The sequence below is a fragment of the Apis laboriosa genome, unplaced genomic scaffold (assembly GCF_014066325.1).
Source record: "Apis laboriosa isolate Shangri-la unplaced genomic scaffold, ASM1406632v1 scaffold29_cov151, whole genome shotgun sequence".
NCBI classification, from domain to species: domain Eukaryota; kingdom Metazoa; phylum Arthropoda; class Insecta; order Hymenoptera; family Apidae; genus Apis; species Apis laboriosa.
Window position 1 is genome coordinate 371,944 of NW_025222728.1, and position 25,456 is coordinate 397,399.

Sequence of the window (25,456 nt, forward strand, 5' to 3'; positions counted from 1 at the left end):
CACTGGTGGAGGAGAGGCAGGGAGGGGACAGGGGAGCTGGCCCTGCACTGGCAACCTGTTATTATATACGCGGCCCGAAATACGCATGTATCACTCACGCACACGCTCGTGTACACGTATGCAGCGTGGAAACACGTACGCACGGCCCGTCGGTGGATTAATTCGCACGCGGGCAGATCGCGAACGACGATGGGAGGCGCGCCACTTGTATACGACGAAACTCGATTTACGACCGGTGGTGGATCTTCGTCTTTCTTATCCACGGGACCAGGCTCCTTATCATCTCCTCCGTCTCTGTCAATCGATACACGCGTATCGATGCGCGTTTTCGAGAGAATATTTCACTATTATATTTTTCCTCTTTTTTTTCTCTCTCTCCCTTCCCCTCCTCCTCCTCCTCCTCCTCCTCCTCCTCTCGCGATCGAAGATCGTTTAATTAATATTTTAGATAAACGCCCGTAAGGCTGATTTATCGAGGCGGGAACGTGGCTCGAGGATCGATCCAGCCGCACGTGTAAATCAAACGGAGATAAAAGTACGGAGATATCGCGTAGGCCGTGGAAATCGCGTGAAAGAGATATCGGGGTAAGGAGCGTAGATACATCCACGTATCGAGTCGTCTCTCGTCTCGCAGCGGAAGAGGGAAAGGCCGTGGGATGACTAACGGCCGGACCTTAATGCCTCGATTAATAGCAACGATTTTTTAAGGATCCGTGTAATTGATAGCTTCGAATAATAATAAAACGTTCGCCGATAAAGGCGAGAGATAGGGAAGAGGAAAATTATTAATAACCGTGCGACGTTAACAAATTCGATTCCAAAATCTAAGACGAAAACACGATTCGTTCCTTGGCTCGATTCAAAATTCGAGAGAAAGAAAGAAAGAAGAGAGAAAAAGATTCGACGCTTTTTACCCCTTGATTAGGGGAGAGGAGGGGGGATAAGTATTTCGGCGAAATCGTTCGAAAGGAGAGTGTCCACGATTGGAAAGGATCGTATCATAAATAATTGATCGACGGTTGCGGTATTAACAACAGCTACAGCGTCCAAAGTACCAAGGATCGTGTCAAGGACCACCCGTGGCGAGCGTTGCCCCCTCCCCCCTCCCGACAATGGCGGGGACAGACGACACGACACAATCAGGGGACTCCCTGTTCCGCTAGCAGCCTCGCTAATAAATTATTAAAGGGACACCCTCTGCAAGTGACGTCGGAATATTATGGTAAGAATGAGTGTCCCGTTTCCCGCCGCGATTCACATTCCACGCGCGCATCTTAGGTAGAAAGGAAGGAAGGAAGGAAGAAAGAAACAAGAAAAAAAAGCCCCATCTCGTCTCGAGATTACGCCATATTCGCGCGCTCCTTTCCTTTCTTTCTTTTTTTTTTTTTCTTTTTTTCTCCCCCTTTCTCTCCCATCCGTGGAAAAATGTGTACCAACCCTGACATTACCTCGGGTCTCTTGTCAGTTGGACATACAACGCTACATAAAGCGATCATAATTTTCGCGTCTGACACGGGCAAGATTAATTGCCGTATTAATTTTGCCCGTGTATATTTTTCATTCGAGCTACGTGCTTACGACAGGTAATTAAACAGCATTTAAACCCGGCCGGGTAAAAGTGAAAATTGGACGAATCCTCCTGTCGATTTTCAACATTTCCAATTATTAGAGATATCCCAATTTCTTAATCTTGTACGTGTTTTATCATAGAGACGTAACATTATCGTAATGTTTTGATTGAAATCTCGTTAAAATATATATATAAAATTATACAGAGATCATCAATATTTATCTTTGTACCTATATTCGCGAAATAAAACAGTGGAACAGAGACGAATGAAATTTGCGAGGTAAATAAATTTTACTTTTCATCTTGCGTTGCGAGCTAATCTTTTTCACCGGCTCGTGAAATTGGCCATTTCAACGACCTAATATTAACGAAAATTGCGTGGATCGACTCGCCGATATGCCCTTTCCTTGTCTTATCGAAAACGACGACTCCGAACCAGATTTCCTTCCCCCCCTTTCGATTCCCCTCCTCCTCCCTCCCTCCCTCCAAATCCGTGCCGTTCCACCGACGATAATGGAACGAACGTGGAAAGACAACGAAACGCCGCGCTCGTTGAAACACTGGGATGAAACGTTCGAAAATTCCTTATCCCGGACAAATATTCCTATTGAAACTTATATACGTCTTTTTTTCTTCCTACCAAAAATCAATAAACTTCCTTGCTAACTCGAGAAACTCGCGATTCGATGACGAAAAGGAGGAATCGTCGAACAACCGATTCGACAAAAGACGAATATTGCGTTAGCTTCGTATTTCAATGTACACGTGTGTGTATATATATATATATATATATATATGTATATCGTAAAAAGTAATTATCGCCCAGCCCCACGTGCTGCTAATTTTCGTGATAGCGGCCACGTGTCGTTATCTAAGCTCGAAAGTGTGCACAATTTATGTGCCGCTAATTCGGCGAGGCTTCATTAGCTCGACCTCGAGGCCCGTACTTAGACGACGCGGGGGGTATAATCATAGTTTAAATTCGGCTCCCATCCATTGAAAATCAGTGGCTCTGACCCGCTTCGCAATCAGGATACCGGTTGGGGTGGATGGATGGTGGGTAGTTGGGTGGGGTGGAGAGGGCTATCATGGGGCATTTGATCCGCGGCGGGTCATCAATATTGCATGAGAGGAGGGGAGGGGGGACGCGCGTACCATCATGCCAAATGCTGGGAATCAAAATAGTGGCGGAGTTTATATAGTTCGAGAGAGCGCTACTTCATCCCTCGACGAGATCGAAGTCATCGAGGAAGATGCATATCGCATATTCGCGAGAGAAAAGAAGAAAAGAAAAATTCTTAGAGAGAGGGGGGCGGTTCGAAATGGCGGGTGAATTTAAAAAAAGGTGAAACGGACGAACGAAGCTTCTATTTCCGGTATCGACTCTCTTAATAGAACCCCCTCTCCCCCTTTCGTTCCTTTGCTTAACCTTTGCAAGCTGATATACAGTATACGACGCTCGAGTATATTTTACAAAGAGAGAGAGAGAGAAAGAGAAAGAGAAAAAGTGTATGGGAGAACGGAAGGGACGGGATGGGATTCGAGAACACGTTCGACTCGTACTTCGTATTACGATACGTCTGCGTGGTGGCGCAGCGAGCCGGCCACCAAGGTGGATGAGACGCACAAGAAGAAGAAGAAGAGGAAGAAAGAGAAGGAAGAAACAAAGTATGTTCGATACGAGAAAGGAAAATCTTGAAGAGAACTTCGTATTATTATCGTGGTCGCTGATACTGGAAAATCGGTGTAACGAAAATTTCCACGACAAAATATCCGTCCTCCGATCCTCCATTCCCCGAGTCGACGCCCACTCTCTCGAATCGAGTCGAGATCGAGAATCGAGCCTGCTTACCCTCCATCCTCCCCTCGTCGCTCTTTCCCTCCCTCCCTTCGCAAGTGAACAACGCAATGGCGCGGCCTGCCCTGCGTGCAATATATACATATATATATACATATATATATACACACACATACACACGTATACCTTCTTAATAGCAAATAAAACAGGTGGAGCGAAGCGGAGAACCGCTCGTGATTGCCGGATTAATTGGCTGTAGCGTGGCTGCGAGGATGTACACGGATTATTATCCGTGCTCCTTCCTTAGAGTTAGAGTTAACCTAAACGTTTCTTCCTTCCTCTCCTCTTCCTCTTCCTCTCCGCGTATCGTATAAATCTCTTTTTCTTTTTTTTTTTTTCCACAACTTTGTTCCTTTTCTAATCGCGATAACATCCAACGGAACTCGATCTATTTTTCTGATCAAATTATATATAGAGGGAGGAACGAGGTGTTGAGATAATTAAATAGCACGTTATATACCAGCGAACGGAAGCTTTCCCTTCTTTCAACGCATCTTCGAAACGGATTATCTTTGAGGATATAAATAATCTCAAAGAGAAAAAAAAAAGAACTCCTCCTCGAGGAGTATATAGTCGAACAATCCTGTGTCATCTCTCCTCCTCCCCTCTCCCTGCTCGGTATATCGAGAGGAACAAGGAGGTATGGAGGGATGGAACGACGTTGAAGTGCTGACTCGGTAACCATCTTTGGTTTTCCCTGAGTGGTATTGCCGGTAAATGCCAATGGGATTCGAGGGTGAATGCGAGAGAGGAGAAAGGGGGTGGTGGCCAAGTAGAGCTCGATTCCGAGGGGAGGAGAGGGAAAATAGCAGAGAGAGAGAGAGAGAGAGAGGGAGGGAATTGTGAGCGACGTGACCGCAAGAATCGATGAATGCGACAATTCCGGAAGATCGTGTGTTCGACCCGGATGCTGACGCGGTGTTTCACCAATTTCGCGCCACCTTCTATAAACGTTTTTATATTATCCGTTTTATCTCCCTTCCTTCCTTCCGTCCTTTCCACGATCCACGATCCTTTCGACGTGTTCCATTCCCGTGAAATCGTTGTGAGAAGAAGAGGAGAGAGAGAGAGAGAGAGAGATAGGAGAGAGTATCGTAATCGTTTTCGGGGAGAAAAATTACGAAGAAGAAAAGTGGGGCAAAAGTGTGCTGATAAATATCTTCCTTCTCGAAGTACACTTATACTCGTGCGAGGGGAGCGGCAAAAAAAAAAAAAATGAAATTGCAATCCTCGAGCGATATATATATATATATATATATAGATACGATAGAACTCGGCCTGCCCGCTTTATCCTCATGAATTTCATTAACATTTATCGCCCTCGTATTTTATTCCACGAAGAATTTACTTTACTTTATTTTACTTTACTTTATTCCACGAAGAATTTACTTTACTTTATTTTACCGTCAGATAAAAAATTTTAACGCAACGCATTTTTGGAAATGGAGCGCGTTTCGAGAAGAGAGAAGGGGAGGGAAGAAAAGGAAATTTCGAAAAAGCGAATCTTTCTATCGGTTAATTGGTTAATTTAACCTTGCCAACAATTTCCCGGGCGTTAACGCCTCGGTAGTAACGTTATCGTAACAACGTGGCAATAAATAATAACATTTCTATTATTATAATAGAAAACGAGGGAGATAAAGATTCCAAAAGATATAATTATTCACCGACGTTTTGTAATTGTAATTGAGACTAATTATACGAAACTGACAACGAGTCTCGCTAATAATTGCCCAGTTCAAAGATTAACTTGTATACATCGAGATTGTACATGAGAAATAATCGAATCGTTTTTTTACATACGATCGATATTCAAGTCGATATTCTCGAATGTAATCTGTGTGTACATCTATCCCGCGTGATTAAAAAGTTACGCGACAATGGTTGTGCACGATGATGAATGATTCTCAAAAAAAAAAAAAAAAAAAAAAAAAAAAAAAAAAAAAAAAAAAAAAAAAAATAATTCGAATTCCATGTACATATGTATATACAATAACGTACGTTATTACGCATTCGAAAGTTCACGAGTTCGAGGCGTAATCGGCAAGATTAATGATATGATGATTAACGTCATTTTTTTTTTTTTTTTTCATTTCGCGTCATATTTATTCTTCGGTACTTCGCAATTTATCTAAATCATTCGATCCTGTCAGAGACAAATTGACGGAAAATTAAATTACACGGCGTAAAACAGTTTTTATAACGCTTCGTATAATAATGATAAGGAGAGCCGATGGTGGCCGATAATTACGAATATTAAACATCCTATTTGCTTATTTGATCTTAAAAACGAAAAAAAAAAAAAAAAAAAAAAAGGGACAGGGTTAAACGGAACGAAGGCCCCCGCTTCGACGTTTCCATAATAATTCCTGAGAGAGAGAGAGAGAGAGAGAGAGACATCCGGTTGAGACGTTCGTCTTTACCTCGCGTGTCGATCTTTTATGTAATCGACAAAAAAAAAAAAAAAATTCTATTTTTCACTACGACGATAGTTGCGTAAAAAAAAAAAAACGAAAGAAATAAGATCGGGGAAGAAAGATCGAGGAATCGGTATATATATTTTCAACTTTCGGAGGCCATCGAGGTTCTTCATTAACGAGGGTTAGCTCAACGTGACTCAAGGTCGTGGCGCCACGGCGAAGAAATCCGTGGATCGCGTGCTGAATTTTCGCCGATCTACGCGGCCAAGAGTTTAAGACATATAATAACGTTATTTTCTGTCGGCTCCTCGGAAACGGTCACGATTCCATCGGTTGGTTGGTGGTAACTATGTTACGCGGAAGCCTGCCAGCTAAACGTTCCAAAAAAAAGGATGATTCTTCTTTCGTTCTCTTTTCCCGCTTACTTAACCCGGCTCAAAAAAAAAATAGGAGAAAATCCATCTTTCCCGCGAAAACGATTATTTTATTATATTAACCCGTTCACGCGGATCGAATATATCGTGCGCATTAATCAAGAACGAGGTGATCCAGTGGATAGGTTCATACGATACGAAGAATGACCGCGATCGTCCGCATTCCTGTTTCCGCGACTATTCGAACAGATCGAAAAAAAAAAGGAAAAAAAAAAAAAGGAAAAAAAAAAAAAAAAGAAAGAAATGACAAACCAGTTTTCAACGGCGATAAATCTACGACTCGCCAAAGAAAACCACAATTAGCCATTGCTCGAGTTATCGAGGGACGTTCCCAATTAAATCCTCGAGCCAAGAGATCGAGCAGAGGAACGACTGCAACTTCCTAATTTCCTTATTCTTTTCCGATTCGTTTACGATCATACAGATGACGTTGAAACGGGTTCTCGTAAGTAATTAATCGTGGAGGACGATTACCCCCGCCTCGATCAAATCGATTAAATCGTTTTCTCCTCCGTATCTTTAAAAATATTTAATGGAACATTTCTATCCCGCCCCGTTTTATTATCGAGACCAATTTCCACCTCGAGTTGCACGCTACTTGTGCAACTTTTTTTTACGTTAAAAAAATATATATGTGTGTATATATATATATATATATTCATCGGCCAAACGGATTATCAAACAAATGCAAATTAGCCCATATCTCCTAGTTGAAAGGTATTTCAATCGTCAATGCCATTCACGGCGGGCAACATTATTGCGCTCGTGTATTTTGCTTATCTGTAATTCTGTTTACATAAAATGTTAAAATTGACTCGGCAAATTATCAACAAAGTTGGAATTATTAAGTAACGGCGAGAAGACACGTTCACGTTCAAGGTAAAATGGCGTTTTGTCGATGCTCGAATTCGAAGAGTGAATTCATCAACGAACGTGTGAAGAGAAAACGCAAGAGATAAAATAAATTGAAATGCTTGAAATTCCTCGTTCCTGACGCGAATCCAGTTCTCTCTGACGGATGAAACAAGATGTTATCATTCTCATAATCGACACGTTGCGTAATTATTGCGGTAATTCGATAGATTTGTATTAAATATCGCCGATTGATTCTCAATCTGTCTTTATCCCTTTCCCTCCTCTTCAGGGTTCAACTCCTCGATTTCGGTTTCGAGATTCCAGAGCGTCGATGATCCATCTGACGATTACAATCATCGCGCGTACGTGTCGCGCCTCGGAGCTTTGATGGTACGCGACCGATCGATCTTCGACGACGTGCGTAGCATCGCAGAAATCAACCCTACCGTACCGATTCGTTTCAACTCAATTTCCGTAATCACCTTTTTATCCATCGACCATCCATCACTATCGATCCGTGTAACTATCTGACACTTTTGTAAATAAACTAGCGCTTCGCTCTCACAGAATCCTCCCGTGGATTCTCCATTTTGCTTTCGTTTCGACGCGTCAAAATTTCATTTTAAAAAAACCGATTTTTACCTTCCGAATGAACAATCCACGGATAAATCCACGTTTGACTTTTATAAACGAGATTCGTTACCCTGAAGTTATATAAACAACATAACAATCGAAAAGAAAATATATAATTTCAATTAATTTCGTCCAATCCTAAAAATATATTTCCTCCTTCTTCGAAACTTTCCTCGATATCATCGATAGGGAAAGAGAGAGATCCTTTCAGAACTCCTTAGGAAGAAGGAACGCGATTGAATGCAAAAGAAGGGATCGTTAACCAGGTATGTCACGACCGGTCTCTGTATGCCGGCATAGGGAAATAAAGATTTAGGAAGGGAATCGGTGGCCGCAACGGCGTGAAATTGCACCGGAGCCAGATCCGCGGCGGAAACGCATATCTTAGTTGTACAACAGTGTACAACAACCGCCGCGTACAATTACCTCGTTTTCTACACTACTCGCTGGGGCGGGGAGGAGGGGGAGGGACGATTTCTAAACGGGCACCGGCGTTGCCACGAACGGAGGGGCTAATATCTCGTGTACGGCCGCGACCAGCTATGCACGCGTATCTACGTATGTACAGCGCGCTGGGTATTAAGTAGCGGTATTTACGGAGCCACAATTATCCCCGTTTTCATGCCGACCGATCTCTAAGGAACGGCTTAAAGCTTCGGACTTACGTGGGAACATCTCTCTCCCTCGAAGCCGATCGTGCGAATCCAATCCTTTTCCGGTTTTTGGATAATACGAGTGGCAATGTTTTTCCATCATTCGTAACAATCTTTCGATAAAAATGTCAATTTCAACTTCAACTTGTCCTAATCGTAATCGCGATTGTGGATTGTGAATTCAGAGTAAAAAATTCGAAAGGTGATTCGTAATTGAAACTCCTCGAACTATCATAATTGTAAAATCATCATTTACAAATATCATCATTTGTAAAAATCTCATATTCGTATACTATTTTCTCTATTAGAGAAACCTTAAAGCCTTAAAGATAATTGATCGAAATATCGTTTGATTCGCGAAGAAAGGATCGAGGAGAGAGAGAGAGAGAGAGAGAGAGAGAGAATTTTGGATTTGGACGTTTATCTCGTTTCGTTTCGTTTCGTAATCGAGAAATTTGTCAAAAGAATTTTAAAAGGGGTATAAGATGGGTGGGCATAATTTGTGGGGATAATTTCGAGTTTCGTGGAAGGGAGGAAATAAGCGGGCGGGCATTGAGCGAATTGAAAAAGTCGCACGGAGGGATGATTTAGACCCTTTCCCCGGTTTAATCTGAAAGGCGCTTCAAGGGCCCTCCCCTTCCCCTCCCCCGCGACAGATGGACACGCGATCAGGTAAATTTTTCAGACAGAGCGATGAATTTCGTGCCGAGAAAATGTTTAAACGGCGAGCACGCTCGCCGGGTTATCGTCGGTCGGTTAATCTTCAAGCTGGACGTTATTAAAGAACGCCCCCCCTCCTTTCTTTCTTTCTTTCTTTCTTTTTCTTTTCTTTTTTTCCAAGAAAAAAAGAAACGAGGAATCATCGAGGATCACGAACGACCCAGATTTTCGAATAACACGATAGGGACACTTGTTGCCCTTTCTTTGTTGCATCCAAAGAAATCTAGAGAATCGAAAAAAGTCGATAAAAAAATAATTTAAACAATATTCCATTCTTCTTCTATGCCGCGAACACGCGCTCGACGATCGACAGCCGTCTAATAAAGTTGGGCAGGCAACTTGGAAGATCAGAGCCGTTATCAGGCCTGTTATCGAATGCAGCGGTCGATCTTGTTTGCATTAAGATTAAAAAGGGGGGCTGGAAAACTTCGAAGCTCTCTCTCTCTCTCTTTTTCTTTTTTTCTTCTTCTTTTTTACAAGCGGTCAACGCTCCCTCTCTCCTCTCCTCTCCTCTCCTCTTCTCCTTCCTCCCCTGTCCGACACCCCGAGCATCCTGATGTCATTCCACATTCTTCGCGATGCCGACGAGGGTAATTAAAACGTAGTCAGTGCTATTCGAGATCCCTCGACGGTGATTAAGGCCTCCTAACTGATGCGCGTGCGCTGCTCTCTGCCGTGCTGACGCACTGTCCTGCACTATCCTCCGTTATTATTATTATACGAAACGACGAATCTTCGCGATGGAAAGAGAAAAAGGATGAGAAGGGAATATCTTTCTTTCACTCTTCTTCCTCGATGCGAACGAGAAAACGTTTGTTTACACTCGACAATGCTCTCCGATATTTCTTTTCTAAAGGGATAATCATTTAAGCAATCACGAATTCTTCTTTGTCCTTATTCCTTTCCAGAATAATAATTTCACTGGCGAATGCAGCAGTTATCGAGTTATATATAGCCTGTTTCGCGATTACGCGGAAGAGACGTTGATCTCTCTCTTCTTCTTCTCTCTCTCTCTCTCTCTCTCTCTCTCTCTCTCTCTCTCTCTCTCTCTCTCTCTCTCTCTCTCTCTCTCTCCATTTCCGGAAAGTGGCAGACGCTTTAGACGATGTCAGTCACGTCGCCGCTTTGTTCAATAAATTCATCGCGTTTAACGCAATTAACTCGGGGCGACAACAAATTCTCTGAATTCCAGAGATCCAGAGAGGCCCAACGCGCACCGCGTTTTCCCGGAATGCGGCCCAACACGGGTATCGTGTAACGAGGCAGCAAGCTAATAATAAAGCGACTACCCCCCCCTCTTCCTCCCCTCCACCCCTTTCCTCGGCGAAAATACTCGCGACAGGAAATAATCTCCGTATAATCTCCATTCCAAATTGTCACATTCATCACGTTTTCCGTTTTAAAAAAGGAACGTTTTAAAAAAGTTGAAACAGAAACCGAAGAATTTAATTTAATCGGAAAAAGAGAGAGAGAGAGAGAGAGAAAGAGAAAAAAGGTGAGAGGGGGGGGCCACGTTATATTACGTCCCGATATTCGGGCAACGGGTATTTAGAAAATGGCGGATAGCGTGCCTTGGGCCTTGGGACGATTACTCAGGAATGAAGGGATACCGGTATCGGGCAGAACGGGCAGAAACACGATCCAGCTGTAAGCGAGAGGCTGCTGGCGCCTTCCACACCCACGTTTCCACGCTCTGTTCTCGAAACGATTACGGAAGTCGTATCACTTCCATTTCTAACCACCGACAAATTGGATCGAGATAGAAAGCGTAATAACGGAAGGAGGGAGGAGGGGAGGGGAGGGGAATTACCTTCGACACGCTAGCCGCAATTTCGAATTTTAGCTTCGTTTCTTTAATTTTACTGGAAGAAGGGGGGAGGGCAAGGGGCGGACGACGACGACGACGACGACGACGATAAGTCGTCGACGCAACTCGGGGACAACGGTTTCCCCGAAATAAATCTATTACGTTCCGTGCCGGGAACGAGGTTGCCCCGAGGAGCGTAGTACGCCAACAACTTCACCATTTTATACGCGTTACCGCACACGCGAACGTGCTTTGTGCACACGTTTACGCGGGGCGTAATGCGAGTTTTATTGCGGTTACGCGTTTTTTTACCTTTTCTTACTTCTCTTTCCAACCGCCAGCTCGGGGCCCCCGAGTTAACTTTAAGCACACGGCTCAGATATATATATATATATATATGCACGTATAGGCCCGATATGATATGACCGAACGATATTAAAAATATGCCACGTATGCCGACCGAGCGAAAATTACCGGCTGTCGCGAAACTGGTCGCGTTCGTTATTAGATTAGAAGTTTTGAAAATTTTCTCGAAACCTAATTTCATCCCACGGCGTATAGATTCGAGGAGAATTCGGATTTATATAATTAATAATATATCCAATTCGACCAGGGATAAAGGATTAAGGATTAAGGTTTTACTACTACTATTACCAGTACGGCAATTTTAAAGTGATCGGCCGGTGAATGGAAAATCGAGATAAACGAGCGAGGTAGGTAGATGGGCGAGGAGGAGGAGGAGAAGGAGGAGAGGAAGAAAAGAAAGAAAAGAAAGGAGGGGGGTTAAAGAAGCTCGGTGTGGATCGAGCTTGCATGCCGTTTCCGAGATTTCCGAGAAGGCAGGCCGGAAACGACAATAAAGATAATCACTTCACAAAACTGAATCCAGACTCTCTCTCTCCCTCTCTCTCTCTCTCTCTCTCTCTCTCTCCCCGTTAGCCGGGATGCGGTAATGACATCTAATTACTTTCCACCGCTCTGCACAGAAACGCCGCTCGATTTCGAACAGTGGCGGTGGCTCGTTAATTTGCGCGCGGTGTTGCGTTAATTAATCCGGGGGGAGGGGGGAGATACGGGGAGAAATTTTCGTCGAGGATGCAAAATTAAACTCGAAACTCGGTAAAATTGCGTAACAATCGTCGCGAGGACGAAGAAAGCTCCGTGCACTCGCTCCTCAACTTCTAAATAACTTTCCGCTTCTTCTTCTTCTTCTTCTTCTTCTTCTTCTTCCACCATTTTCCAACTATCCATTCCATAGGCTGGATTCGACGTAAAACCGCACTAACGACGGGAAGAGGATAATCTTTTCGCTTCGTCCGACCATGGGTTCGTTGCTGGAAAATGATCGACCTGCTGCTCGCCGCTACCTGCCCCGGGTTTAATGTTGTTCGCGAATGAAACGCACGATCGATAAATTCATCGCATGCCCGATGACACCGATTGATACCGCCACGCGATCCCTCCTCGATCCCTCTCGGGAGGGATTAAACGGAGGTCGATCAACTCGAATATATATTTTTTTTTTCTTCCTCTCTTCTACGGTGATGAGAAAAGGAAAAGAAGAAAAGATGAAGGGGGGACGCGTCTTGCAACTTTTCGTCGATTGTTGTTTATCGAGGCGATTGGACGTTGGCACGGTAAGTAGCGGTCCGCCATTTGTAAAATTGCCTTTTGTCGAGAGCTTCTCCCGCTTTTCCACGAAGCGAGCCAATTTTCGGCCAATCCCCAAAAACCAGCGAGAAAATTCCCCAAAGTCGCGAACGAATCACGCGAATACAGTGACTTCGATTTTCCTTCTTGCTCGACACAATTAACGAGCTTAACACCTCCTTGCCTGTCCGCTTATTTTCCCCTCTCGCCTATCCTCGTGATTTCCTTTCTGCTCCCAATCGTGGGAACGATAGAATCAACAGGGAACAGGTTCCACGGTGTGTATACACTTTGAAAAATTCCCCGATATTATATCGAATTCCGATTGGACCACCGCGAGGGGCAAAAAACTGGAGGTGTTTTACGCGACAAGAGCAAAAAAAACTGCGCTGCACTCTCTTGGATACTTGGTTATACCGCAAGAAATCGATAGAGGGAATGGAGGGATTGGTGGAAATAGATGAGGTGTATTACTTTTTCTCTCTTCTTTTTTTTTTTTCCTTTTTCTTTTTTGTTTGCCGTCACGGTAAAATTGTAAAATTAGGTCTTCCCGCAATTACCATGACTATCGTTACTTTGCCCGCGATATACCTGCGTACGTAATGCAACGCGTACGTATGCATATGCATGAGCGCGTGCTACTATGTTCAACTACTCGACATACTCGAAAGATAGCGAATGCGAAGCTTTCTTGCAAATAATTTCCCCACGCGTTGGAAAACGTAACACGCACGATCGAATCTCTCTTATATCGACGAATACTCTCTTTCCTCTTCGAGTTGTTATTTTTTCTTTTTTTTCCACTCTCTTATCGAATAAACGAGAAATAACTTTCAATTATTTCGGTGAAAAATTATTCTCCTCCGTGTCCAATCCGATCGAGCAATGTTAAAAAATTTTTCCTAAAGTAAATTCATCATCACAATTATCTCGTACTAATTACGATCGCTTCAACCGCATCTTCGTAACGGATTATCGTAACCGTTTCCCCATTTCGAAAGCAGCAACAACAGCAGCAACAGACTGCCGTTTCTCTGGATATTCCTGCTCTCCCTTCTCTCTTCTCTCCCTTTTCTCTCTCTCTCTCTCTCTCTCTCTCTTTTCAACCTCTTTCCTTTCCGTTGGAAAGGTCCTCGAAGGATCTCGGAAGGCCTCGTGGAGAGTCGGAAACTGTGCTGGCTGGCACACACGAAGTCGAAAGAGGCTTCGCAGGTAATTGCTAGGCCGACGGGTCGATAATGAGCCCTGGCTTCGGGGAACCGATTACACCCGGCCCGAGCAAGCCAAAAGCAAAGTCAGAGCCGAGAAGAAGAAGAAGAAGAGGAGGAGGAGGAGGAAGAGGAGGACGGGGACGATCCAACTACGTCCGTACGAGGGAGAAAGTCGTGAGGAAGGGAGGATGGAGAAGAGGAGTTCCTCTCCACGCTTGAGACGCTTTCGAGACCAATTCTCCATAACGTTGCCTTACGAGGATAATATCCTCGCCGATAGATACATCGGCGATTTCAAACTCGAAATTCGAAAAGGAGAGGAAAAGATCTGTTATCGATCGATAACGCAGATCACGTGATACACCGTTATTTTCATCATTCGCGATAGATATTGTATTGAGAAACAGTTATAGGCGGCGTGGATAATCCGTGGAAAGTGGACGAGGACGAGGACGTGGATAAACCGTTCGATAAAGATTGATAACGGGTCGGAGTATAACGGTGAAGAGACTTACGTACGTATACACGGTATATATGAAGTATCGAGAGGAGGAAAAGAGAGGAGCAAAAAATTAATCAGGCAACAGAGTAGTAACAGGTAGTGGTGGTAGGGAGAACGAAAGAGGAGGATTTATTCGAAAAGGGAAAAATCGTGGCTAACAGGATAAATTATCATCTCCAGCGACAAGCTGTCGATGAAAGGTGAAGGAGGAAGGAGGGGGAGAAGGACAAAGAAGCAGATCTCCCTCCCTCTCTCTCTCTCTCTCTCTCTCTCTCTCTCTCTCGTATCGTGCGATGAAACCTGCCTAGATCTCTCGCTACCGGGATGAGTGGTAGGTGATCTAATTTCCCGCGCAGTCGTGCAGAAAATGATCCAGGCCGCGATTACGAAACGGCTTCCAGTCTTGGCCGGGGGGCAACCAAGCCGCCGTTTTTACCGCTCTCTTTTCGTTTCCATACACCGTGTGTAATAATCGCGCACCGGCTCTGTCCGCTTCCTCCGTGGAACGGTCGCACCAAATACGCGGAAAATTATTAACCGAGCTCGTGGCACGAAACCAAGCTTCCAACGTATGTGTATGCATATATATATATATATACATACATAAATATCGATCGAAGAAGAAGGGGGTCGCACGTTGTTCTCCACCTTTCGATTCCAAATCCATTCGATCCGTTAATCCCAACGCGCTGATTATATGCATTCACTCGTGTATATATATATATATATATATGCTCGTTCCTTCTTCTAAAAACGTTTCCTCCTCTCCTTGCTCGATGCTCCACGATGTTCTTTTATATAGCTCGGTATAAATATAAATTTATCTCTCTCTGGGAGAGATAGATAGAGAGAGAGAGAGAGAGAGAGAGAGAGAGGGACGGAGACAGGATGAGTATCGATCGACGGGATTAATCGAATCGACTCGGAACGATATAAACGGGAAGAGGCGTTACAAACTTGCTCTCGTCTCGTTTCGCTCGCCCCTTTTCGCGATTATCGCTTATTCGCTTCCTTTTCTCGCTCGCTCGTATTATAACTCGTTGAATAAATTTTGTAATTTATCAATCGAAAAAAGAAAGAAAGAGAGAGGGAAAGCGATGGAACGGGAGGGGAGGGGGAGGGGGATAAAGTCGAATCGAAACATATAGCGATATATTACAAACGCGTTTTGAGGGAAGAGCGCGGCAAGAGATCCTTTCGTTGCCCTTTCGTTGCCTCGAGGGCCGCTCTAGGGTCCCACAATTATCATAATGATGTAGAAAACGTAGATATTAACGCGAGGTTAGTTAATAGCGCAGTTATCGTTAAAGGGGAACGTAAATAGTTAGTTAAGAAAATTTTCTTCTCCCGCGATATTTCTACTCTCCCCCCTTCCCCCTCCCCCCTCCCCCTCCCGTGTCGCGTCCACGCCTTTAAACGAGGCGATCGTAAATCAAAATTGACAGAATCGGACTCTCATCTGCATAATTCGCTTATTTTATTCCGCGCGCGTGCTCCCCGTGCAAGCCGTAAATGTTTGAACGCTCGTTCGCCCCATAAAAAAAAATGTTAATCGCGCATATTATTCAGGGAGAAAGGGGGTATATAATTAATTTTTCACAATTTCCCTCGAATCCCCTTTCTTTTAATTTAATAGTAATATCTCAATCACGTTCGCGGCGAAAATTCGAAAGAAATGCTCCTTCAACGTGTATAATCCCTTTTTTCCTTTACTACGCTCCTGTTGCTACGCAAACAATTTTTAAATAAAAAATACGTCACGTAAAACAGATATATTGTACGCGGTACCCTCGTTGCGTCTCCTTTCTTCCCTTCTTTTTCTTCCCTTCTTCTTTTTCTTTTTTTTTTTTTTTTTCAATAAACGACCCTACTGTCCTCGCCTTTCGAAACGAAGAAAAGAAGACATCGACAGATTGCATAATCTACGACAGCTGCAACAACGATTTGCTCGCGATTGGTTCGCGGAGGAGATCGGTTGCATCTGGTGCGTGCGACTCGGCATCTTTTGGCCGAGGTGGGTTAGAAGAAAAGAAGGGGAAGGAAGGGAGGAACGGAGGACACGGAGTTGAGAATCAACGTGACGTTTCGCAAACTGGCGATTCGCGTACAGGTGCACACAAAGTTCACGCGACACTCGGGGTGAACCGCTAATGAGGGTGCGAGCGTTGTGACGAGCGTGTAGATTTTCTACAGTGGGACAGGGGTTAATTAACGGGAGCGGCAGTGCTTTTTCGAGTCTATTCTATTCTGTAATTCTCTCAAAGTATTCGGTTATTCGGTGCGACGAGCTTGTCAAACGAGTGATTTCGCTAGTTTCGCTATTCTCTAATAACACGATAATTATTTCCTTACTTTTCCCACTGCTTCTGTGCAACGGTGAAATTTATTCACATTTTTTTTTTTCTCGCGCTCGAACGAATTTCGAAACGATATTCAACACGTCGAACGCCAATATTTCTTCTATAATAAATAGATAGAAAATATTTTTCGTAATTTTAAATTTATAGTATATAATAAAGTAGTATGTAATAATTAATGTAAATGGATAAGTAAAATATGTTTTGATAAAAATATTTGATTATTGCATTAACACAGTTTTTCCTTTTTACACTTTTGTAAAATTCGCCTAATTATTCGGTTGATAAGATCGATGATAATAATTCTATTTCGATCGATCTACGAAAGAATTTAATTAATAACGAGATTGGTCACGAGTGAGTGGCGTTCAACGTGTTAAGAAAATTCCTGTTATACGTAAACAAACGTGGATACCGATCAAAATTTTATCGCCCGATTATTACAATTTCAAGCCTGATGACTTTTTTTTCAAAAGGATGAATTGCGAGTGTCGGGCAAAAATCTAGTTTGCTGGAATAAAAAAAAAAGTTGAAATAACATTCCATTTGTACAACTCGGACAATTCTCTTGTTAAAAAAAAAAAAAGATGGGGAGAGGAAAAGGGGAAAGAATTTTATTATTTATTATTGAAACGATTTAAAATTTCGAATCGCGTGCTTATCGCACGTTCACGCGCAATAAAATCGAGGAATCGAAAAGAAAAAAAAAAAAAAAAAAAAAAAAGAAAAGAAAAAGCAAAGTCGATACACGTTAGAAGAAAGCCTCGAGAAGAAAGCCAAGTTGTTTGATTCGTCGTAAAAGGAAGAGGAACGGAATACCCTTTCGTTCACTCGTTTCTTTTTTCCTGTCGGACATAGTATCCCTAGTGGCGCCTCTCTCAGGATATAAATTAATTAGATTTGTGTGGAGGTGTGTCAGCAAAGTGGCGGCACTGTGTTTCTTGCCCCACGACTGTCTGCTCTACGCGTTTCAACTCGACCGAATGGCCTACTCTACCTCCTCTATCTCTACAGATGGTTTCACAACCTTTCCAATATATTATTCATTTCTGAAACTCTACCAGGTCCAAATTGGCCAAATCAACGTCAAATCGATTCTATTTTGGCTTTCGGTTTTTTCAAATTCGTATTCGTATTTCTTCCAAATCATCGATGAATTATCAAGGAAACGGAAAGAATCTCTAACGGCGCAACGATTCTGCAAGAAAAAACATTCGTAATTTCGTTAGTCGTCGTAAATAAAGATATTCGCGAGAGGAGAATTTTTTTTTTTTTTACAGGAAGGACAAATATCTCGCAACGAGTTTTTACGATTTACGGAAATTTATTAAGAATACGCGCAACACATCTTTGAAACGAGGTATATACGTCGACAGGTAGGCCTGAGCACAACGCATGATGTATAGTGGGCGTGAAACAGGCGTAGCAACATAGTAACGTTTACTATACTACGGCTAGGATTGACTAGCAGTTCTCTAGATATAAATTCGAGTAACAAAAGAAAAAAGAAAAAAAAACTGGCCTAGAAAAATTAACTTTTTAAATAACCGATCCTGCCAATATAGATCCTCTCCTCTACAAGGGTTGAATTTCGAAAGAAATTTCTTGCGAAGAAAACCGTAATAACAACGCCATTACATTTTCTTATCGATAATTGCCTACCATTAAATAATCCTTTATCGTGTATACGGAACTAAAAGGAAAGATTAAAGCATCACGAGCATTTTTTCTCTTTGTTAGTCGTGTCAAGGAATATCAATTACGCCTTATAAATTATAAAACATATATATATATATATATATATATATATATATATTTAGACAAAATATCCGACGAATTAGAATGGAACAAGCAGACACGGAAATTTAATTTACTATTCTACAATTTCGAATAATGATCGCGATTACGGTAAAACAAGGAAAATACATAAGTGTCCTCGATAAATGGATGATCGATATACGTCGTTCTACAAATTGTTTACTTTATGAAACGTCATGCGTAATTGTAGGTTTTAACAATTTCACCTCGGTACACGTGTCGCAACAATTAACCGTTAGAAAATAATTAAGAAAGTTCGAAATGAATCTATCGCGCGTATCCATCGAATCCATTCTTTCCATAACGATATTTGACGACGCGTTAAATCTTTTTAGATACAGACTCGAAATACTCGATCGATAAATTACGATCGTTGAACGAATATTGAAGAAACGAAAAAGAGAAAAGGTATATTATTCTCAAAAGGAAAACTCACGTTTATGTTGCCAAGGTGCGTTGGAGGGCTTATACCCCTGCGGCTTCCGCCGCCTCCGACCTCCGCGTCCAGCTTGCCGGTTCGATTAACCTCGTGGATCCAAAAAATCTTGACAAATTGCTCGAACGCAGTTTGAGAAACACTCGAACGGAATATTCTATCCGTTCGATACGTTCGGATCGGTCCACGCGTCCACTGACCGATGTGGAAAAAACACACACACACACACAGTGTCACAAAACTTCAAATAATCACTGCCCGATCAACGAGATATTCTTCCCACGAGCCAGTAGTGTATTGCGTCACTGCTACGGTTCGACTGGCAAATTTCCACACCGCGCGCCCTTCGAATATGTACGAAAACAGAAACGATATCGAGCCGACCGAAAACAAAACAAACCGTTTCGCTCGACTTTGGGCGTGCGAATTCCAACGTATTCCACGGATAAGTCATCGAAAATTTTGTTGCGCAGTAAATATATCATCGAAATTTTTTTCCCAGAATTCGCGCACTTCGCCTGGTGATCAACACATAAAGCGAGGATTTCTTTGAACGGCTCGTGTTGTTAAACACAGGTGCGAGAAATTGAGTCACCGTCCGTCCAATGTTTACCGACATGATGCGAGATGATAAACGAAGGAATTATGGCCGTGGGTTTCCAAAATGATGTTTTAAAAAGAGCGAGGAACGAGCGATCTCGATCGCGATCCGCATGGTTCGTTCGCGATACGCGGTTAATGCAAGCGCGACGGATCGATCGAAAAATCGAGGCCTGTTTCGACTCGATCGGTGACATGCGCGCGGCTACGAACCTGTTCGTCCATTCTTTGCCCCCACGGACAGTATCAGCGCGTGCATTCGTTCTGCAGCGATGGTGAAAAGCGAGCATTCACGAATACGGACAACGACGACGACCACGACGACGACGACGACGACGACGACGAGGACAAGGGCGACGACGAGTCGGCGTGGTGCGTATCCGCCTTAAGGGCCGTCCGTCGCAGACGCATGCTCGCGGCACGTCGCAGCCTCTCGCACTGACCGCGCGTAACACGTAAGAGAGAGTTGCGTGTATACCGTGTACTTGTCGTCTCTCTCTCTCTCTCTCTCTCTTCCTTCTTCTCCCTCCCACTCCCGGTTAGACAAAGCTGTAGTAGGTCTTTATCGCGCTTCCGGCAACCCAACGGTGTCCAATTCTCGTCGGCCGTGTCGTCTCGTTTCCTCGGCGGATCGGTGGCGCGCGATTTTTCCTATTTCCTCGTGATTTCCTCGAGAAGTAGACGAAGAGAAGGCGGCAAACAGGAGACCACCGGGTCCACCTCGTCACTCTGTTTCAATCTCTTGCGTACTAACTTCGCGGCTATCCGCGGTACTCCACGGCGAACGTTGAACGCGAGCCTGGAATTGCCGTGGCGCCACCCCTCCTCCCCTCCTCCCCTCCTACCCTTCCACCCATCCACCTGATCGTCTTCCACCATCGAGTGGCACACACCACGGAGGCTTGGTGTGCTGCCTCCTCTGCCTCGTCCCTCCCCTATTTTTCCCTATAATTTGCTCCGCGGCTGCCTCCTTTTTTCTTTCTTTCTTTCTTTCTTTCCTTTCTTCTTTTTCCCTTTTTTTTTTCATTCCGTTTTTTCGTAACCCCCCTCCTGCCCGCTCCGAGGCGCCCACCTATCCACTTATCTCTCTCTCTGTCTTTCACTTTTCTACCTCTTAAAACAGTTTTTCTTTCTCCTTTCCCTATCTAGCTTTCCCTCTCTCGCGCCTCCTCTACCTCTATCATCGCGTCTGCCTCCTTTGCCTCTACCTCTCTACGTGCCAGCCATGAATCCTTGCCGGGGCAACGGGGCTACGAGGCTACGGCGCGCCGCCCCCTTAATGGGGCTACGCGGCCTCTTTCCATTCACAGTGCAGCCATCTCTTGGCACGAATACGAATGAAACGACTCGACAGTGCCGTACGACGTTCCATCATTTCCCTTAGCGAGTGAAATTCTACCGTGGAATTTTTCGAACAGTACTGCGTTATATCATGTATCGAAAAGTGTTTGCTAAAAAAGAAATAAAAAAAAAAAAAAAAAAAAAAAAAAAAAGAAAAACAAGATATTTTTCGTTACGAAAGAAGTAGCTAGTAGGGATAGGTTTCGTGAAATGATATTTTTTTTCCTTTTTTTTCTCTTTATCGAAACACCTGCCAGGTAGGAAATCATCGTGCGAAGGGCTGGTTTCTAAAGTGCCTAACATCGTATTGTGCTTCTTGGGCGGGACTCACGACGTATCGTATGACAGGAAGATGTCGTGGAGGAATCTGATATACGACAGGGGAATGATTCGTTATTATGTGAATTTTCAGGGGCTAGTATCGAGCCTCGAGGGATTAAAATTTATCCTTTTCCTTTCGATCTTGTCTATCCTACAAAAGATACAGATTATTAGCGAATATTTAAAAAATTATGATTTAAAAAATTACGAAATTTGAAATCCAAGCTTGCCGTTATATTCTTTTTCCTCTCTTTCTCTTTCTTTTCTTTCTTTTTTTTTTTTTTTTTTCTTTCATCAAGATCAACTATTTCGTACATTCGTACAATGAACCAATACAATATTTTACAAAAATATACACAATTTTCTATGTACAATAATTACAATTTGAAACGTGCAAAGGAACGTTTTCTCGTGATAATTAAAATTATTTACAAAATTATCCTTCTCTCCTCACAGGAGACAGTGATATTTCCCCAAATATCATACATCTATCCCCTCAAATCATAGAGTATTGTCCACCGATCGAGGGAAACGTAGAATTTTGCGCTGCTACACATCCGGGCAACGAATTCTCCTTGTTGCACTCTCTCTTGGCCCCGGAACTTTTCCTCCTCTGATTCTCGTGCGTTTTCACGTGTTTCGTCAAGTGGTCGCTCCTCATGAACCTTTTCCCGCACGTAGGGCAAGCGAACCTCTTCTCCCCCGTGTGGGTGCGTAGATGACGCTGCAACTCGTCGCTCCTCGTGAACCTCTTGCCGCAGAACAGCCAGTTGCAGACGAATGGCCGTTCGCCCGTGTGCCATCTGAGATGGGCCTTCAAATGGGATGTCTTCCCGTACACTTTACCGCATCCAGGCACGTGGCACACGTGTTGCCTCTTCCCGTCCAAGCCGAGCTGGCTCCCACCGTTCTCCGTTTGGCAGTTCGGGCAACGGCATCTTATGCACTTCCTGCCGGATTTTCCCGGATCATCCGGAGTTGGGAGGAAGTGGTGATCGGCGGGCGGGGTGAGGGGCCATTGATAGGGGGACGGGTGGTCCTGGGGGCTGGGGGGGAGGTCGGGGGGGCTCGGTGGCAACGAGTAATGCTGTATAGGGGGGATGAGGTGGGGTTGGTGGGGGAGGTGGGTCGAGTGGGTCGTCCACGAGGTCGTGTTGGTCGCGGCGCTCGTCATCGCCGTGTACGCCGGCGGCGTGAGCGGCTCCGTAATTTGGCTGTGACCCGTGGTACCAGTGGGGTACCAGTAGGCGGACTGGCTCGTCTGAAGATGATGATGATGATGATGATGATGATGATGATGACCGCTCAACGCGGTATTGTACGGTTGATAGTGAATGGGCGAACTTCCGTAATCGATTGCGGCGGATTGATGCACCGGCATTGGAAGGTTAGACACGGCAGCCATCCCCGCCATTGGAGGCATGCACATCTATAACGGGTATAAATACAATTTTGAAACGAGAGATATATCGATCCCTCAAATACTGTTCAATGATTTGAACAATTGTAGCGTAGAGGCGGTCACTTTGATGCGAATAGGAATGGGATCGTTAAGTACGATGCGAATTCGAGTCAATTCGAAATCGAAATCTTCATATATTAATAACGTAATAACTTTTCCTTTTTCTTTCCTCGAATTATACAAATTGAAAGAAAAAAAAAGCTGTTGAATGTAAACATATGATGTTCAAGATATATATATATATCCAATATTCGATAAAAGAAAATGAAACAATATAAAATTATTATTCACATAATATTTCGAAATTTTCTCGCGACACGATCCCATCTCTATTTTTTTTGAATAATAACCATTGCACATTGATCGATTGATCGAGAAGATTGATCATCACATTTGACACTGTTCTTTTACACCGCGTTTACGAAACAACTCTACATTCACACAGATTCATTGTTACGGACCTGTTGATACTGCATCACTTGTGCCATCACTTCACTTTCAATGCGGTTTCGCTCGCAAGAAGTAATTATACTCCTCTTCGGCGCGTGTCCGCGTGTATTGTCGTTGCGAAATAATTTTACAGAATTTTTCTCGTTTCACTGGTGCTACTTTAAAACTTTACGAGAGAGAGAGAGAGAAAGAGAGAGAAAAGAAAAAGAAAAAAAGAAAAGAAAAGAAAAGAAACGAGGAACGAAAGAAATACTACTCGAGAGATAGTGTGTCGCAGATCGGAGTGTGCGCGGCTCCGAGCGTTCGCCAGATAATTGCTAGTTGCCGACCGTGTCGCCTCGGTTTTAATAACCGAGTGGACAAGGAACCAAGGAAGAAGGGAGGAGGCTGAATGCTCTGCCGGGTTTCTCTATGGAGGTGGGGATAGACCCCAGTGAATCCTGTGGCCTGGCGCGCATGCGCCCTCCCCTCCACTCATAAATCAACCCTGCGTTCCGAGGATAGAGGATCGAGGCTACGCACCTTTTGTGGCCGTCCCTGGGGGCTGCCTCATGCCATCGAGGAAAGCCTTCGTCAATCCTACGGTACTCTCTCGAGGGCATCTAGTTTCACAAATCGTCGTGTAACACCGTAGGCACGTACGATCCCTCATCTCCAATCTGTACTCGTTTCGTTGCAAAATTATTTACATTAAACGTTGAAAGATCCTTTCGATTTGATTTTTATATCGAAAATTTTTCTTCCATCGAGGATTATTTTTTTCCGTTAAAAATCGTTCCACTCTTTTTCGCGCATTGTTTAAATGATATTTGATTTCCAGATACAAATCAATTGGAGGGTAATCATTTTGATTTCAATCGTAAATTGTCCAACTTTTCGATCCCTTTCGACTCGTAAAAATCGTTTGAATCGCGTTCCTCGAGAATAATCAATCGAAACTTTCTTTTTTATTTTTCAGAATAGCCCGGAGAAGCGGTTGGAGTAACGTAATAATAGGCGAAAGGAGTTCGAAGTGAAAATTTTCACGGTTTATTAGGGTTTCTTTGATCCCGCTGAAAGGGGGCGGACTCAGATTTGCAAAGAGCGTATCAAAGCGTGGAGGGGCCCGCGACGAGGAAGCACGTGATAACGAGGGGGACCGAGCATCTCTTCCAAGATTCTCGGCATGCTTTTGCGGCGTACGTCCATACCATAAATCTATAAAGGATCCGAATGGAAGGGAGCGTTGTGTTCACAATGCATCGTGCCGAGGTGAGCACAAGCTGCATAAAGTGTCGGTTTATGGTGGTCGTAAAGCGATCATCGCCAGGACCAAGTGACGACACTTTTTCGCTACTGATCACAACCAGATAGGCAGCCATTATTGCACAATGGAGTCGACAGGAGTCCGGTCCGCAGGTGGACCTCGAACAAATCTGGCCTGGCGAATGAACTAGTGAGGAACAAAACCAAGCTTGCACTTGTACTTTCAGATAACTTTTCCACAAGTAGAGACGCTTGCCCGCTGTCTTCTGTCAACGTCTCTTTCTTCCATCCTTAAATATAACACCGACCGAATCTTTATCTTCGAATCATCTTCCGATCGATGTTTACTCAGCTTTAACCCGTTTTTCGATACCATCGTTTTTTCCCGACGAAGGACGCTCTTATCGAGACACGTGTCGAAACAACGCGTTCCAAACTTGGATGCAAAAATTTATTTATCCTCCCGGCTTCATTGTTATTTTTATACGCCGTTTATTATCAATTTCGATAAAATGTCAGAAATGTTAAAAAACGACGCGTCGGCCGCATACCGGAAAAAGATTATCAATTTCCGGTATGCGCGCAGGAAATATTATCGTCACGTGTACGAGGACAGAGGACGGGCCATCGATCTTCTGCAACATTCTCCAGTGATCGTAAACTCTCTCTCTCTCTCTCTCTCTCTCTCTCGAGGGGGTTTGTCGTCGTATATTTGGCAAAAGAAATGCACAGAAAAAGCGTGGAAATTGGACGGCTGTAGGGGTTGACACATGTCCGACCGAGATGCAACATTGTCCGCAAGCGAATCTTGCGGCGGTGTCGAAGCAATGGAAGAGGGAAAGAAGGTGGGGGGCACGCCCCGAGCAACCCTTTACTTTCGTCTCCTAACCCCATTGTCCCCTAATAAGCCGCTTAACATCGCGGTCAGGGGTAAATTGCTCGACCGGTAAACAGCACTCCCACGCGGGGGATCGTCGTCCCACGAGGACGAGAATTTTTCAAAAATTTCCTTCCCTCTACCGTGATCGTGGCTTTTGTGTGCACGTTATTGTTCTTCTACGCTTGTTTCTTACGATCGTTCTATTAAATAAAATACGCTTGGTGCACGGCGTG

The 25,456-nt window shown here is 43.9% G+C and overlaps 2 protein-coding genes and 1 pseudogene across 2 annotated transcripts in view; all 3 read right to left on the reverse strand.

Moving 5' to 3' along the window:
- Nucleotides 1–20,219, reverse strand: part of LOC122714398 (transcription factor Sp9-like) — a 75,159-nt gene extending 54,940 nt beyond the window's left edge. The window contains exons 1-2 of the mRNA XM_043935697.1: nt 18,925–20,219; nt 14,794–14,796 (exon numbers count right to left, since the gene is read on the reverse strand). The gene's annotated coding sequence lies outside the window, so the exon portion shown is untranslated. The remainder of the gene's footprint in view (nt 1–14,793; nt 14,797–18,924) is intronic.
- LOC122714328 lies at nt 9,703–19,783 on the reverse strand (annotated as a pseudogene).
- Nucleotides 20,220–21,510: 1,291 nt separating the features above from the next.
- LOC122714346 (transcription factor Sp8-like) lies at nt 21,511–23,136 on the reverse strand. Its single transcript, XM_043935608.1, has 2 exons — nt 23,110–23,136; nt 21,511–22,615 (listed from the first exon to the last, which is right to left on the reverse strand). The coding sequence occupies exons 1-2, from the start codon at nt 23,134–23,136 to the stop codon at nt 21,683–21,685; spliced, it is 960 nt and encodes a 319-aa protein (XP_043791543.1). The 3' UTR covers nt 21,511–21,682.
- Nucleotides 23,137–25,456: the final 2,320 nt, after the last annotated feature.

What these genes read in the sequence shown, in the direction of transcription:
- LOC122714346 (XM_043935608.1), bottom strand. Translation starts at nt 23,136, where the DNA reads ATGGCACAAGTGATGCAGTATCAACAG. An exon ending in AAGTGATGCAGTATCAACAG is followed by an intron (nt 22,616 to 23,109) that starts GTCCGTAACAAT and finishes TACCCGTTATAG; the next exon opens with ATGTGCATGCCTCCAATGGC.